Genomic DNA, 12,305 nt, shown 5'->3' with positions numbered 1-12,305 from the left:
GACTGATATTTATATCATTTTACGCAAGTATCTGTTATACAGTAATAAAGATCTCATTGATTTATCAGAATTTGACCAGATAAATATCAGCATCTGCACCAAATTGCATATTTTTGCTCAGTTCGGGGCTCTGAATAAAACTGAGGTGTATTTTTTTCCTTTTCAAGTATGAGCTTCATATTCTCACTGTCCGATATGAGCCATAAAATCCTGATGTATCAAATATGATATTCAACAAAAACACATATGTAAACTTTTTTTTTTAGATTTCTTATATTCTGTCTAAAGGTTTGATAAACTATTCAATTACTTGAGAATTGTTTTGTCAGGCTTTACAGTGTGAAAATAGAAAACAGTTATTGTAAATTGTAACAATATTTCACAATATTATGAAACATATTTATGTTTTCTATGTTTTTTTATCCAATAAATTCAGCCTTGGTGAGCAAAAGAGACTTCTTCGAAACATTTTTAAAAATATTACCGAGCCAACCCAACACGAGCGTACATTAGTGTATGCAGAGGTGTAAAGTCCAGGTTCAGAATCACCTGATTTGCTAATTAGCACAGTTCTTCGGCCAGGAGACAGGACTAATTAGTGAAATCAGCTGGCTGAGTTCATGGGTGGAATAAACTTTTCCCTTCTGACCCCTGGACTTTACACCTCGGAGTGTCGGTATAGAGGTGTTCAACTGAATGAAAAGCTTTACCTGACGCAGGGATGGACATGAGAACCAGCAGGAACTTCTTTATGAGCGCAGCGAGGAAGGTGCGCTCCTTCTTGGCTCTGTGGAAACACAGTTCATGAGACACACGGCACGTTGTTTTGACGTGTTTCAGGTCTGTGGGGTGTGAGGGGGTCTTACTGCTCCATGTCCTGAGGGTCCATCTTCTCATAGTTCTTTTTAATGAGGTTCCAGAATTTCTGCAGTTTTGGGACCTTCTTCAGTTCCTGCTGCAGTCGCATCTAAATAATCACAGAACCTGGGGTCAGTTTCCAACATCTGAAACAGTGGACAACAGACTGGAGTCTTGTCAATGCATGATATATATGCGACATTTATTAAAAAATTCAAACTTTTTTCATCACTATTATTTTTAACATTTTAATAAAGCATTAAATGCATTCATGTTTTATAAATTTAATTAATTAGACATCATTTTTGATTCTTAAAATTTAATTCAGTAAATGGAAATGGAAAATACAGAATTTGGGAAAAAATCTATTGGAATCCCAATTGCTGTGAGACACAAGCGCACACACATACAGCATGATGTAGAGATTAGGGATGTGCCTGAAGCCGGATACGATGTTCGGAAAGGAAATGGCTAATTCTACGGAGGCCCTGACACCGTGTCCTAACTACACGCGGCGTGACACGCGATAAAAGGTCTTTTCCGATAAAAATGTTAATCAGAGTGTTTGTCCTAACCAGCCGCGACGGCGACACGTGACGATTGTATTTTAGAAACGGTTTCAATTTTTTGTGCGACGTCGCGCTGGAACAACAAACACAAAGTGTGGCGATGATAATCTCAGGTACTGTTTATGTGCTTTATTTAATGTTAAAAGTGTGTAATGTGACTGTGAATATCATTTAGTGCTCCAGCTTTTTTAGCTGTAAAAGCAACAATAGATAATTCACCTCAGATCTTGAAATTAAACTAATGGAAACAAGAACGTTCAAACTGTGAACAAACAAGTATATTCTCTGACAAAGATTGTTTTAGTAACTCAGTAGCCTATGTATTTTTAATAATGTTTAAATGGTGTAATATTTGTGAATTTGATTATGTAGCTACTAATCCATTTTCTTGCATTTTCTCGCCGCGAGACTCCGCCCACACACTGTTCTGATTGGCTGACTCCGCCCACACACTGTTCTGATTGGCTGACTCCGCCCACACGCTGTTCTGATTGGCTGACTCCGCGCACACGCTGTTCTGATTGGCTGTGGGTTTTGATTGATTTTGACGCATCTCGCAGTCACGTCGCATCTAGTGTGGACAGACAAATTATTTGTCGCTGGAATCTTATTGCATCGCGTCTGGTTAGGACACGGTGTGAGGGACACGGTGATGGGAAACGTATTTCAATCCTTTTGAGTTCTCTCGCAATGATACTGGACCTAATTTTCGGGCATCAGGGAGAAGCTATCAATATACGGGGTATTGAAATTGCTTCTGAATGTGCGCTTTTCATTTTCACTTTCTAATTCACGATCACGGCTTCCCTGCGTATAGGGAGCGGCGGCACTGACCACACATTTTACAAGATAAGACTTTAGTCAATGATGCTCAGGATCTGTTGTGGACCAAATCCTCAGTCAGTCATCTCTCCTAACCATCATCTTCACATGATCAGAGACATCTGCTGTACTGTAATAACCTAACCATGTCCCTTTAGGGACTCCATTGAATGCGTTATTCTTTTTCTGTGCCTTTCAAAATTCGGACTTAAGGTCCTTGCACACTGAGTCCGAAATTCTCATCCGAAAATTTTGCACGTTAAAAAATAAATACGACCTCACGTTGTGTCAATCATGACTTTCGTCTGTCATAAAAAAAAATCGGATCGGGTTAGATTTTCTGTGTTTTTCGCATCCGCAGCAAGTATTTAAATATTCATTCAAAAATGTCGGACTCTGGCCTTTAGGGTTCAGGCACATCCCTAGTAGAGAGAGATCATATGGAGCATGAAACGTGTGTGTGCTGCAGTAGTACTCACCGGCAGCAGACACATCCACATGGGCAGAGAGACCAGCTTCTGCACCTGCTCACGGATCAAGTCCACTTCCTGCAGTGAACATCACAAATAAACAGGGTTCCCACACCTCGGTTTACATCAAATTCAAGGACCTTTCAAGGACTTTCCAGGTCCAATACCTTCAAATTCAAGGACCTAACCCTCTGGTCCTCTTCATTTAGGGGTCACACTTGGCTCCGCCGCGGTCTGAAGCCTTGAAATGTAACTTCTTTTTTTTCCCAGGAAAACCAATGTAATATATTTGTTCAATAATATTTTTGTATTATCATTTTGAATTTTGAAGGGATTTTATGATACTATGCAATATTTATAAAAATTTCATGAGCTATTTTTTTCCACTAGAACTAATATATATATAAATATATATATAAAATAGAGTGGATGCCTTTAAAATAAAAACAAATTAAGTGAGAAAAGTGCCATCTGGAGGTGTTAAATTTGTTTTAACTTGTGTAATGTCCTGTAATGTATAGCTCCCTATATAAAGGCTAGGACGGCTTGAGGGGAGTAAATCATGGGCTAACTTTCATTTTAAAGTGAACTACCTTTAAAGTAACACGTAAATGCGCGTAACTAACATAAATCAAGCAAGCTGGTGTGCATAGGCCACGAAGTGTTGGCGAAATAACACATTAGCGGAACGGAGGGAATAATATGGAATTTTTTTCCAGAAAACTTCTTGCACAAAAAAAATTCAAGCACTTTCAAGGACTCCAAGATTAAAGCAAGATACAGTTAAAAACAAACACAGTCCCCGCGCTCCTGCCACTTACTCGTGCTACTTCACACATATCAGCTAACAGACTGAAAATAGAGTGTGTGAAACTTTTACTATAGGTGCAGTTTTCTGCACTGACACCTCTCTGTACAGCATCTGTACATCATCTCACACATTACAGATGTGCATTTATTCAGGCTCATGATCCACCCAAGCCTATAGTCTTACATTATTAGCATATTAATACGAACACTAGACAATGAGATCACATCAACAATGCAAATGGGCCATCTGAAGGGACGGGACACCATGCCTTAAATTAGCAGCGAGCCGAAAATAGATGAAAACAGCCTTGAACTGAAGCTGTCGTTTTTCACACCAAGCCCTGAGTTTAGAGAGCGGTTAAACCCAAAGCAACAGTGCCACCAAGTGATGAGAAAACAACATGATTCAGAAAGTGAGAAGCATGTGAACGAACCAGACTGTTGAAGCAGTGATCGAGGAAGAGGAGAAGCACCGTCTGCTCCTTCAGCGACAGGCCGAGCTGCTCGCCCGACAGACACGACTCCATCACACACCTGAAGAAGTGAGGGAAGTGTGTGGGCGCGCGCTTGAACACCTGACCAGAGAGAGAAACAACACCTGTGTCACACTCACATCATATCTGATCAGATGGACCTGGAAACACACATCCTGGACATTTACAGTAAAATCAGCAGCTGTGGTTGCCAGATCTTCACAATACAAAAAACATTTTAAGTTTTACAGACTGACCTTAAATTTACTGTAAAACTGCAGATTTCATTAAGAGAAATCATTTTAATATAGCACATTACTGAAATCTTTATTTTTTTTACCTTTATAGCACACTGACCACCTTAAACGAAGGAGGTAAAGAGACTTGTGAATCAAGAGCATGAAAAGCAGCTTCTCCTCAAGCTGAAGTAAATGCTAATGTCTAGAAGCTGCACACAGTGTCATACACACACACTCAACGCCATAAACATTCATTTAACAACATAAAACCCTACTGTACATAACTGATGATGAATAGTTATTTCAATGAAAAATAACATGAGAATTTAGTCAATTTACAGTTAAATAAGATCATTTGTTTCTTTTTCACTTACACAAACTGTACATTTAAAGAGTACATTTAATATTTCACCGCTGGAAAGATGAATGTGTATTTAAATTGGGTCATTTATGTAGTAGAAATGTGAAATTATTTTAGAAGTTGGTGCCTTCTAGACTGAGAAAAGCCAGAAAATGTATTTTTGGCTCATGTGGATGAAAGACAACAACTCCCAGAATGCACTTGGTTCGCTGCCCTACGAGGACATTCCCAAGCCACGCCTCCCGGTTACAGAGGGCAGTGTCGGGAGAAATGATACAGCTAGGCTACTAGTCGACTGGAAACTGAAAAGACGGTGTTTTATGGTGAGATCCCCCTATGGGCGGGTTGAACACATGCGGGACGAGCTCCTCCTGCTGGCAGGAGTCTATCGCCTCTGGACAAAAAAGCCTCTGATGAGCTAAATGATGATTTTTACATCATCTGAGGTTTTATTCCAGACACACAATACAGAAATCTCTCGTCTCAGGGGGACATGAGGGAGGGAAGCACGGTCACTCCAAAATACTACCGGGTTTCTACTGATACAAAGCTTAATGCTCATCGGTGAAGTATCCCTTTAACAGTATTTTGTCCCATAATGTCTAGGGCTGGTCCGAATACCATTTTTTGAGCTTCGAAGCTTCGGTAGTAATGAACATCGAATATTCGAAGCTTCGGAGAGAGGGGGCTGAACATATTCTTCTCTCTAATAAAGGCAGGAATCTCTATGTGTCTGTCTGTCCGTTTGCATTTTGATTATTTCGAGAACCGTTCATCCAATCGACTTCACAGGGGAGTGCAGTGTCGCATTTGGTGCAATATAGATGGACACGCGAGACGCGACCCGTTCAGAATTAATAAACTTTGAATAAACTACAGAACAGCGCGAGCGGGAAGCGGCGCACCACACACGGGCAGGGCTAATGCTCCGAGAACGGACACTGCAGTAGTGATATTAAACACATCTTCCCCATGAACAACACAAAGTAAATACACTCGCACGTAACACACACACACACACACACAGGTCTGTTAACTTAAGCAATGCTTTTAATAAGGCAGTCTAATATTTTTCTGACTAACAAATTACTGACTCAGTAAAGGGTAGATTTAAATAAAGAAAAACGAAATTTAAATAAAGAAAAACGAAATTTAAATAAAGAAAAAAACGAAATTTAAATAAAGAAAAATGAAATAAAAAAAAATTTATATTTTCCACAATGTCAAAGCAACGCAGCTTAACCCAAAACACAAGCTCATGCACTTCTGTCCACACACACTCCACTGTTCTCATGCACTTCTGTCCACACACATTCCACTGTTCTCATGCACTTCTGTCCACACACACTCCGCTGTTCTCATACACTTCTGTCCACACACACTCCACTGTTCTCATGCGCTTCTGTCCACACACACTCCGCTGTTCTCATGCGCTTCTGTCCACACACACTCCGCTGTTCTCATGCACTTCTGTCCACACACACTCCACTGTTCTCATGCACTTCTGTCCATACACACTCCGCTGTTCTCATGCACTTCGGTCCACACACACTCCGCTGCACTTCGGTCCACACACACTCCGCTGTTCTCATGCACTTCTGTCCACACACACACTCCACTGTTCTCATGCACTTCTGTCCACACACACACTCCACTGTTCTCATGCACTTCTGTCCACACACACTCCGCTGTTCTCATGCACTTCTGTCCACACACACTCCGCTGTTCTCATGCACTTCTGTCCACACACACTCCGCTGTTCTCATGCACTTCTGTCCACACACACTCCGCTGTTCTCATGCGCTTCTGTCCACACACACTCCACTGTTCTCAGGCTCTTCTGTCCACACACACTCCGCTGTTCTCATGCGCTTCTGTCCACACACACTCCGCTGTTCTCATGCACTTCTGTCCACACACACTCCACTGTTCTCATGCGCTTCTGTCCACACACACTCCGCTGTTCTCATGCGCTTCTGTCCACACACACTCCGCTGTTCTCATGCGCTTCTGTCCACACACACTCCGCTGTTCTCATGCACTTCTGTCCACACACATTCCACTGTTCTCATGCGCTTCTGTCCACACACACTCCGCTGTTCTCATGCACTTCTGTCCACACACACTCTACTGTTCTCATGCACTTCTGTCCACACACACTCCGCTGTTCTCATGCACTTCTGTCCACACACACTCCGCTGTTCTCATGCACTTCTGTCCACACACATTCCACTGTTCTCATGCACTTCTGTCCACACACACTCCGCTGTTCTCATGCACTTCTGTCCACACACACACTCCACTGTTCTCATGCACTTCTGTCCACACACATTCCACTGTTCTCATGCACTTCTGTCCACACACACTCCGCTGTTCTCATACACTTCTGTCCACACACACTCCACTGTTCTCATGCGCTTCTGTCCACACACACTCCGCTGTTCTCATGCGCTTCTGTCCACACACACTCCGCTGTTCTCATGCACTTCTGTCCACACACACTCCACTGTTCTCATGCACTTCTGTCCACACACACTCCACTGTTCTCATGCACTTCTGTCCACACACACTCCGCTGTTCTCATGCACTTCTGTCCACACACACACTCCGCTGTTCTCATGCACTTCTGTCCACACACACTCTACTGTTCTCATGCACTTCTGTCCACACACACTCCACTGTTCTCATGCACTTCTGTCCACACACACTCCACTGTTCTCATGCACTTCTGTCCACACACACTCCGCTGTTCTCATGCACTTCTGTCCACACACACTCCGCTGTTCTCATGCGCTTCTGTCCACACACACTCCGCTGTTCTCATGCACTTCTGTCCACACACACTCCACTGTTCTCATGCACTTCTGTCCACACACACTCCACTGTTCTCATGCACTTCTGTCCACACACACTCCACTGTTCTCATGCACTTCTGTCCACACACACTCCGCTGTTCTCATGCGCTTCTGTCCACACACACTCCGCTGTTCTCATGCGCTTCTGTCCACACACACTCCGCTGTTCTCATGCACTTCTGTCCACACACACTCCGCTGTTCTCAGGCTCTTCTGTCCACACACACTCCGCTGTTCTCATGCACTTCTGTCCACACACACTCCGCTGTTCTCATGCACTTCTGTCCACACACACTCCACTGTTCTCATGCACTTCTGTCCACACACACTCCGCTGTTCTCATGCACTTCTGTCCACACACACTCCACTGTTCTCATGCGCTTCTGTCCACACACACTCCGCTGTTCTCATGCACTTCTGTCCACACACACTCCGCTGTTCTCATGCGCTTCTGTCCACACACACTCCGCTGTTCTCATGCACTTCTGTCCACACACACTCCGCTGTTCTCATGCACTTCTGTCCACACACACTCCGCTGTTCTCATGCACTTCTGTCCACACACACTCCGCTGTTCTCAGGCTCTTCTGTCCACACACACTCCGCTGTTCTCATGCACTTCTGTCCACACACACACTCCGCTGTTCTCATGCACTTCTGTCCACACACACTCCGCTGTTCTCATGCGCTTCTGTCCACACACACTCCACTGTTCTCATGCACTTCTGTCCACACACACTCCGCTGTTCTCAGGCTCTTCTGTCCACACACACTCCGCTGTTCTCATGCACTTCTGTCCACACACAATCCACTGTTCTCATGCACTTCTGTCCACACACACTCCGCTGTTCTCATGCACTTCTGTCCACACACACTCCACTGTTCTCATGCACTTCTGTCCACACACACTCCACTGTTCTCATGCACTTCTGTCCACACACACTCCGCTGTTCTCATGCGCTTCTGTCCACACACACTCCGCTGTTCTCATACACTTCTGTCCACACACACTCCGCTGTTCTCATGCACTTCTGTCCACACACACTCCGCTGTTCTCATGCACTTCTGTCCACACACACTCCGCTGTTCTCATGCGCTTCTGTCCACACACACTCCACTGTTCTCATGCACTTCTGTCCACACACACTCCGCTGTTCTCATGCACTTCTGTGTGTCCACACACACACTCCGCTGTTCTCATGCACTTCTGTCCACACACACTCCGCTGTTCTCATGCACTTCTGTCCACACACACTCTACTGTTCTCATGCACTTCTGTCCACACACACACTCCGCTGTTCTCATGCACTTCTGTCCACACACACACTCCGCTGTTCTCATGCACTTCTGTCCACACACACTCCGCTGTTCTCAGGCTCTTCTGTCCACACACACTCCGCTGTTCTCATGCACTTCTGTCCACACACACTCCGCTTGTTCTCATGCACTTCTGTCCACACACACTCCGCTGTTCTCATGCACTTCTGTCCACACACACTCCGCTGTTCTCAGGCTCTTCTGTCCACACACACTCCGCTGTTCTCATGCGCTTCTGTCCACACACACTCCGCTGTTCTCATGCGCTTCTGTCCACACACACTCCGCTGTTCTCATGCACTTCTGTCCACACACACTCCGCTGTTCTCATGCACTTCTGTCCACACACACTCCGCTGTTCTCAGGCTCTTCTGTCCACACACACTCCGCTGTTCTCATGCACTTCTGTCCACACACACTCCGCTGTTCTCATGCGCTTCTGTCCACACACACTCCGCTGTTCTCATGCGCTTCTGTCCACCACACACACTCCGCTGTTCTCATGCACTTCTGTCCACACACACACTCCACTGTTCTCAGGCTCTTCTGTCCACACACACTCCGCTGTTCTCATGCGCTTCTGTCCACACACACTCCGCTGTTCTCATGCACTTCTGTCCACACACACTCCGCTGTTCTCATGCACTTCTGTCCACACACACTCCGCTGTTCTCATGCACTTCTGTCCACACACACTCCGCTGTTCTCATGCACTTCTGTCCACACACACTCCGCTGTTCTCATGCACTTCTGTCCACACACACTCCGCTGTTCTCATGCACTTCTGTCCACACACACACTCTACTGTTCTCATGCACTTCTGTCCACACACACTCTACTGTTCTCATGCACTTCTGTCCACACACACTCCGCTGTTCTCATGCACTTCTGTCCACACACACACTCCGCTGTTCTCATGCACTTCTGTCCACACACACTCCGCTGTTCTCATGCACTTCTGTCCACACACACTCCGCTGTTCTCATGCACTTCTGTCCACACACACTCCGCTGTTCTCATGCACTTCTGTGTGTGTCCACACACACACTCCGCTGTTCTCATGCACTTCTGTCCACACACACTCCGCTGTTCTCATGCACTTCTGTCCACACACACACTCCGCTGTTCTCATGCACTTCTGTGTGTGTCCACACACACACTCCGCTGTTCTCATGCACTTCTGTCCACACACACACTCCGCTGTTCTGCGCTCTAGCCAGAGAACACTCCCGTTGCTGGAACACTTTAGTAGTCCAAGAAGAAGCAAATATAGTTAAGTATAACGAGGTTGGGTTCCTTCGACTGTCCATCCTATTAAAAATGGCTAGGCTATATAAGATAATTGTAAAAAAAGAGTATTGTATTTCGCCAGATTTTATAGTGTAAAACATATTCAAGCGCGAATGAGAACCGTTTCGCGGGGGATCCCAGGTGTGCAAAAAAACCAACAAAAAAAAAACAACGAATATCAGAGTTGAAGACAAACCTCCCAGGCAGGAACGTTTTCCCGAAACTTCTCGTTGACGATGCAGCAGATGGACATCAGGTAGCTGTTGGTGGAGACTTCAGGTGTGTAGTTCACCCACAGGTAACTCTCCAGATACTGGCTGAAGAACAGACAAGCACATCAGACAACTGCGTGTAACACACACACACACACACACACACACACACACTGCTGACAGAAAACACCAACCTGAACTCCAACAACATAATCTTTCTGACGGCAAATCTGAAAAGAGAAGACCAAAGTCAATACACACACACACAAGTGGTCAAATAGATTTATAGCGCTTTATATAGAACATAAATAACTGGATACAATGGAAGCTTGTTTCCACAATGTATTAAAAAATAAATAAAATGTAATGTTGACTATTTTTTTTATAATTTTGAGTTTTTATCTTGCAATTAAGAATTTTAAGATGAAAAAAAGTCAGCACTGAAAGATAAAAAGTCACAATTCGTTATTTTGTGTTCAATGGAATACACCCACATTACAAAAACAGCTGGTATTTCTGTAGTTAAAGCGAAACACAGGCCTGGTTTCACAGACAGAACTTAGATTAAGTTAGGATTAGGTCTTAGTTCAATTAGCTTTTATAAACGTGCATTAAAAAAACAATGGCACTTAAGATTTGTCAGCGCAAGTTGCTTACGGTTAAAACAGCTCAAATGTGCATTTTAAAAGAGACTAGGTTTGAGGTCTGAGACTAGGTTTAAATCTTGTCTGTGAAACTGGGGGTTAGCACAATAACAACAACAACAATAATAATAGTAATAATAATAGCGTATCATTTGTGAATTTTGTATGAGTGCACTTTACATTCCAAGAACTGTACATGAATATTCTTACTTTGATTTAAGAATCTCATTCTGATAAATGTCTTCAATGACCTGCAAATAGAAAATACTCATAAGTCACATCCTCGTTAAAGCCAGACTTTAGGTTTGTTGATAACTCACTGACACTGATTTAAAAAAAAACGGATATGTTAGTATAAAGTAGTTATTTACAGTATTCAAATGTATATATTATATTCTGTAAACTCCTACAGACTGAAGTTAAAGAGGAGAATTAAAGCACAAAGTTTGTCATCTTACCTGAGAATCAAATGGTAATTTATTCTTGACATGAGGCGCCCAGTATTTGTTTGAAAGCTTGAGAGAACAAAAACACAACACGGCAACTGTAAGCAGATGTAACGTTACACACATAACCCGACTGTGTTTGACTTCATAAAGTAATCATAACTCACCTGAGTGACATATTCCGCGTTAATCTGAGCCACTGAAGGCGCGGAGGTCTTTATCAGTCTCGAGTCCTTCTGCATGTTTCGACCACTGATCGTTAATAATGATGAGAAATCGAATCAAATAATCATCTGTCTTCCTGATTAGTTCAGGCTAACGTACTGTATATCAGTGTAACGGCTGAAAGGTTCATTCACTTCCTTCAGCATTCACTGCTGAAACCCTAAGAGATAAAATATACGCTGGAATGTGAACTTAACCAATACTGATAATCAATGCAAACTTTGTTTATAACAGAGACGTCATGAATACGTTACTAGCTTTAGCCGTATGCTAACATGTGAAAGTATGAAAGTCGCGGCTAATGACAACTTCCGCTTTTGGAGTTTCCTTCCAAAATAAAAGTCTTATTAGACCAGCGGTTCTCAGCGCTATATATTTTTTCTTTTCTTCTTTTTTTTTTCAGAAACAGGGAGTCTCAATATAGGCACATTAAAATAAGTTATTAAAATATTAAAAATCAAAATAATTAAATTTCAGTCGGTTATATGAGAATCTGCTGTCGGTGATTACTGATGATGTCCTTGCAGTTTAACACAAACGGGTTTGTTTTATCATTCATACCACAACACTAAATAAGTGTGTCTTAATATATAATACTATTTATTATATATTTAATATTATATTATACTATTATCTCAAAAGTTCCTCTGTCCTTTTAAATGGACAGCGATATAAATTTAATCATGACTGGCAACTTGACAAATACGTTTTCAA

The 12,305-nt window shown here is 43.1% G+C and overlaps 1 protein-coding gene across 1 annotated transcript in view; it reads right to left on the bottom strand.

Annotated features, from left to right (window-relative positions):
* aqr (aquarius intron-binding spliceosomal factor) overlaps nt 1-11,873 on the bottom strand; it is a 69,143-nt gene extending 57,270 nt beyond the window's left edge. The window contains exons 1-9 of the mRNA XM_079853169.1: nt 11,534-11,873; nt 11,379-11,435; nt 11,131-11,171; nt 10,471-10,506; nt 10,261-10,381; nt 3,964-4,104; nt 2,729-2,797; nt 867-967; nt 711-787 (exon numbers count right to left, since the gene is read on the bottom strand). Of these exons, the coding sequence (XP_079709295.1) occupies nt 711-787; nt 867-967; nt 2,729-2,797; nt 3,964-4,104; nt 10,261-10,381; nt 10,471-10,506; nt 11,131-11,171; nt 11,379-11,435; nt 11,534-11,608 (718 nt within the window). The 5' untranslated portion in view covers nt 11,609-11,873. The remainder of the gene's footprint in view (nt 1-710; nt 788-866; nt 968-2,728; nt 2,798-3,963; nt 4,105-10,260; nt 10,382-10,470; nt 10,507-11,130; nt 11,172-11,378; nt 11,436-11,533) is intronic.
* Nucleotides 11,874-12,305: the final 432 nt, after the last annotated feature.

The sequence above is a fragment of the Squalius cephalus genome, assembly GCF_949319135.1.
Source record: "Squalius cephalus genome assembly, chromosome: 20".
In the NCBI taxonomy this organism is placed as follows: domain Eukaryota; kingdom Metazoa; phylum Chordata; class Actinopteri; order Cypriniformes; family Leuciscidae; genus Squalius; species Squalius cephalus.
Note: the sequence above shows the minus strand (reverse complement) of the source record. Positions and strands in the feature narration are given on the sequence as shown.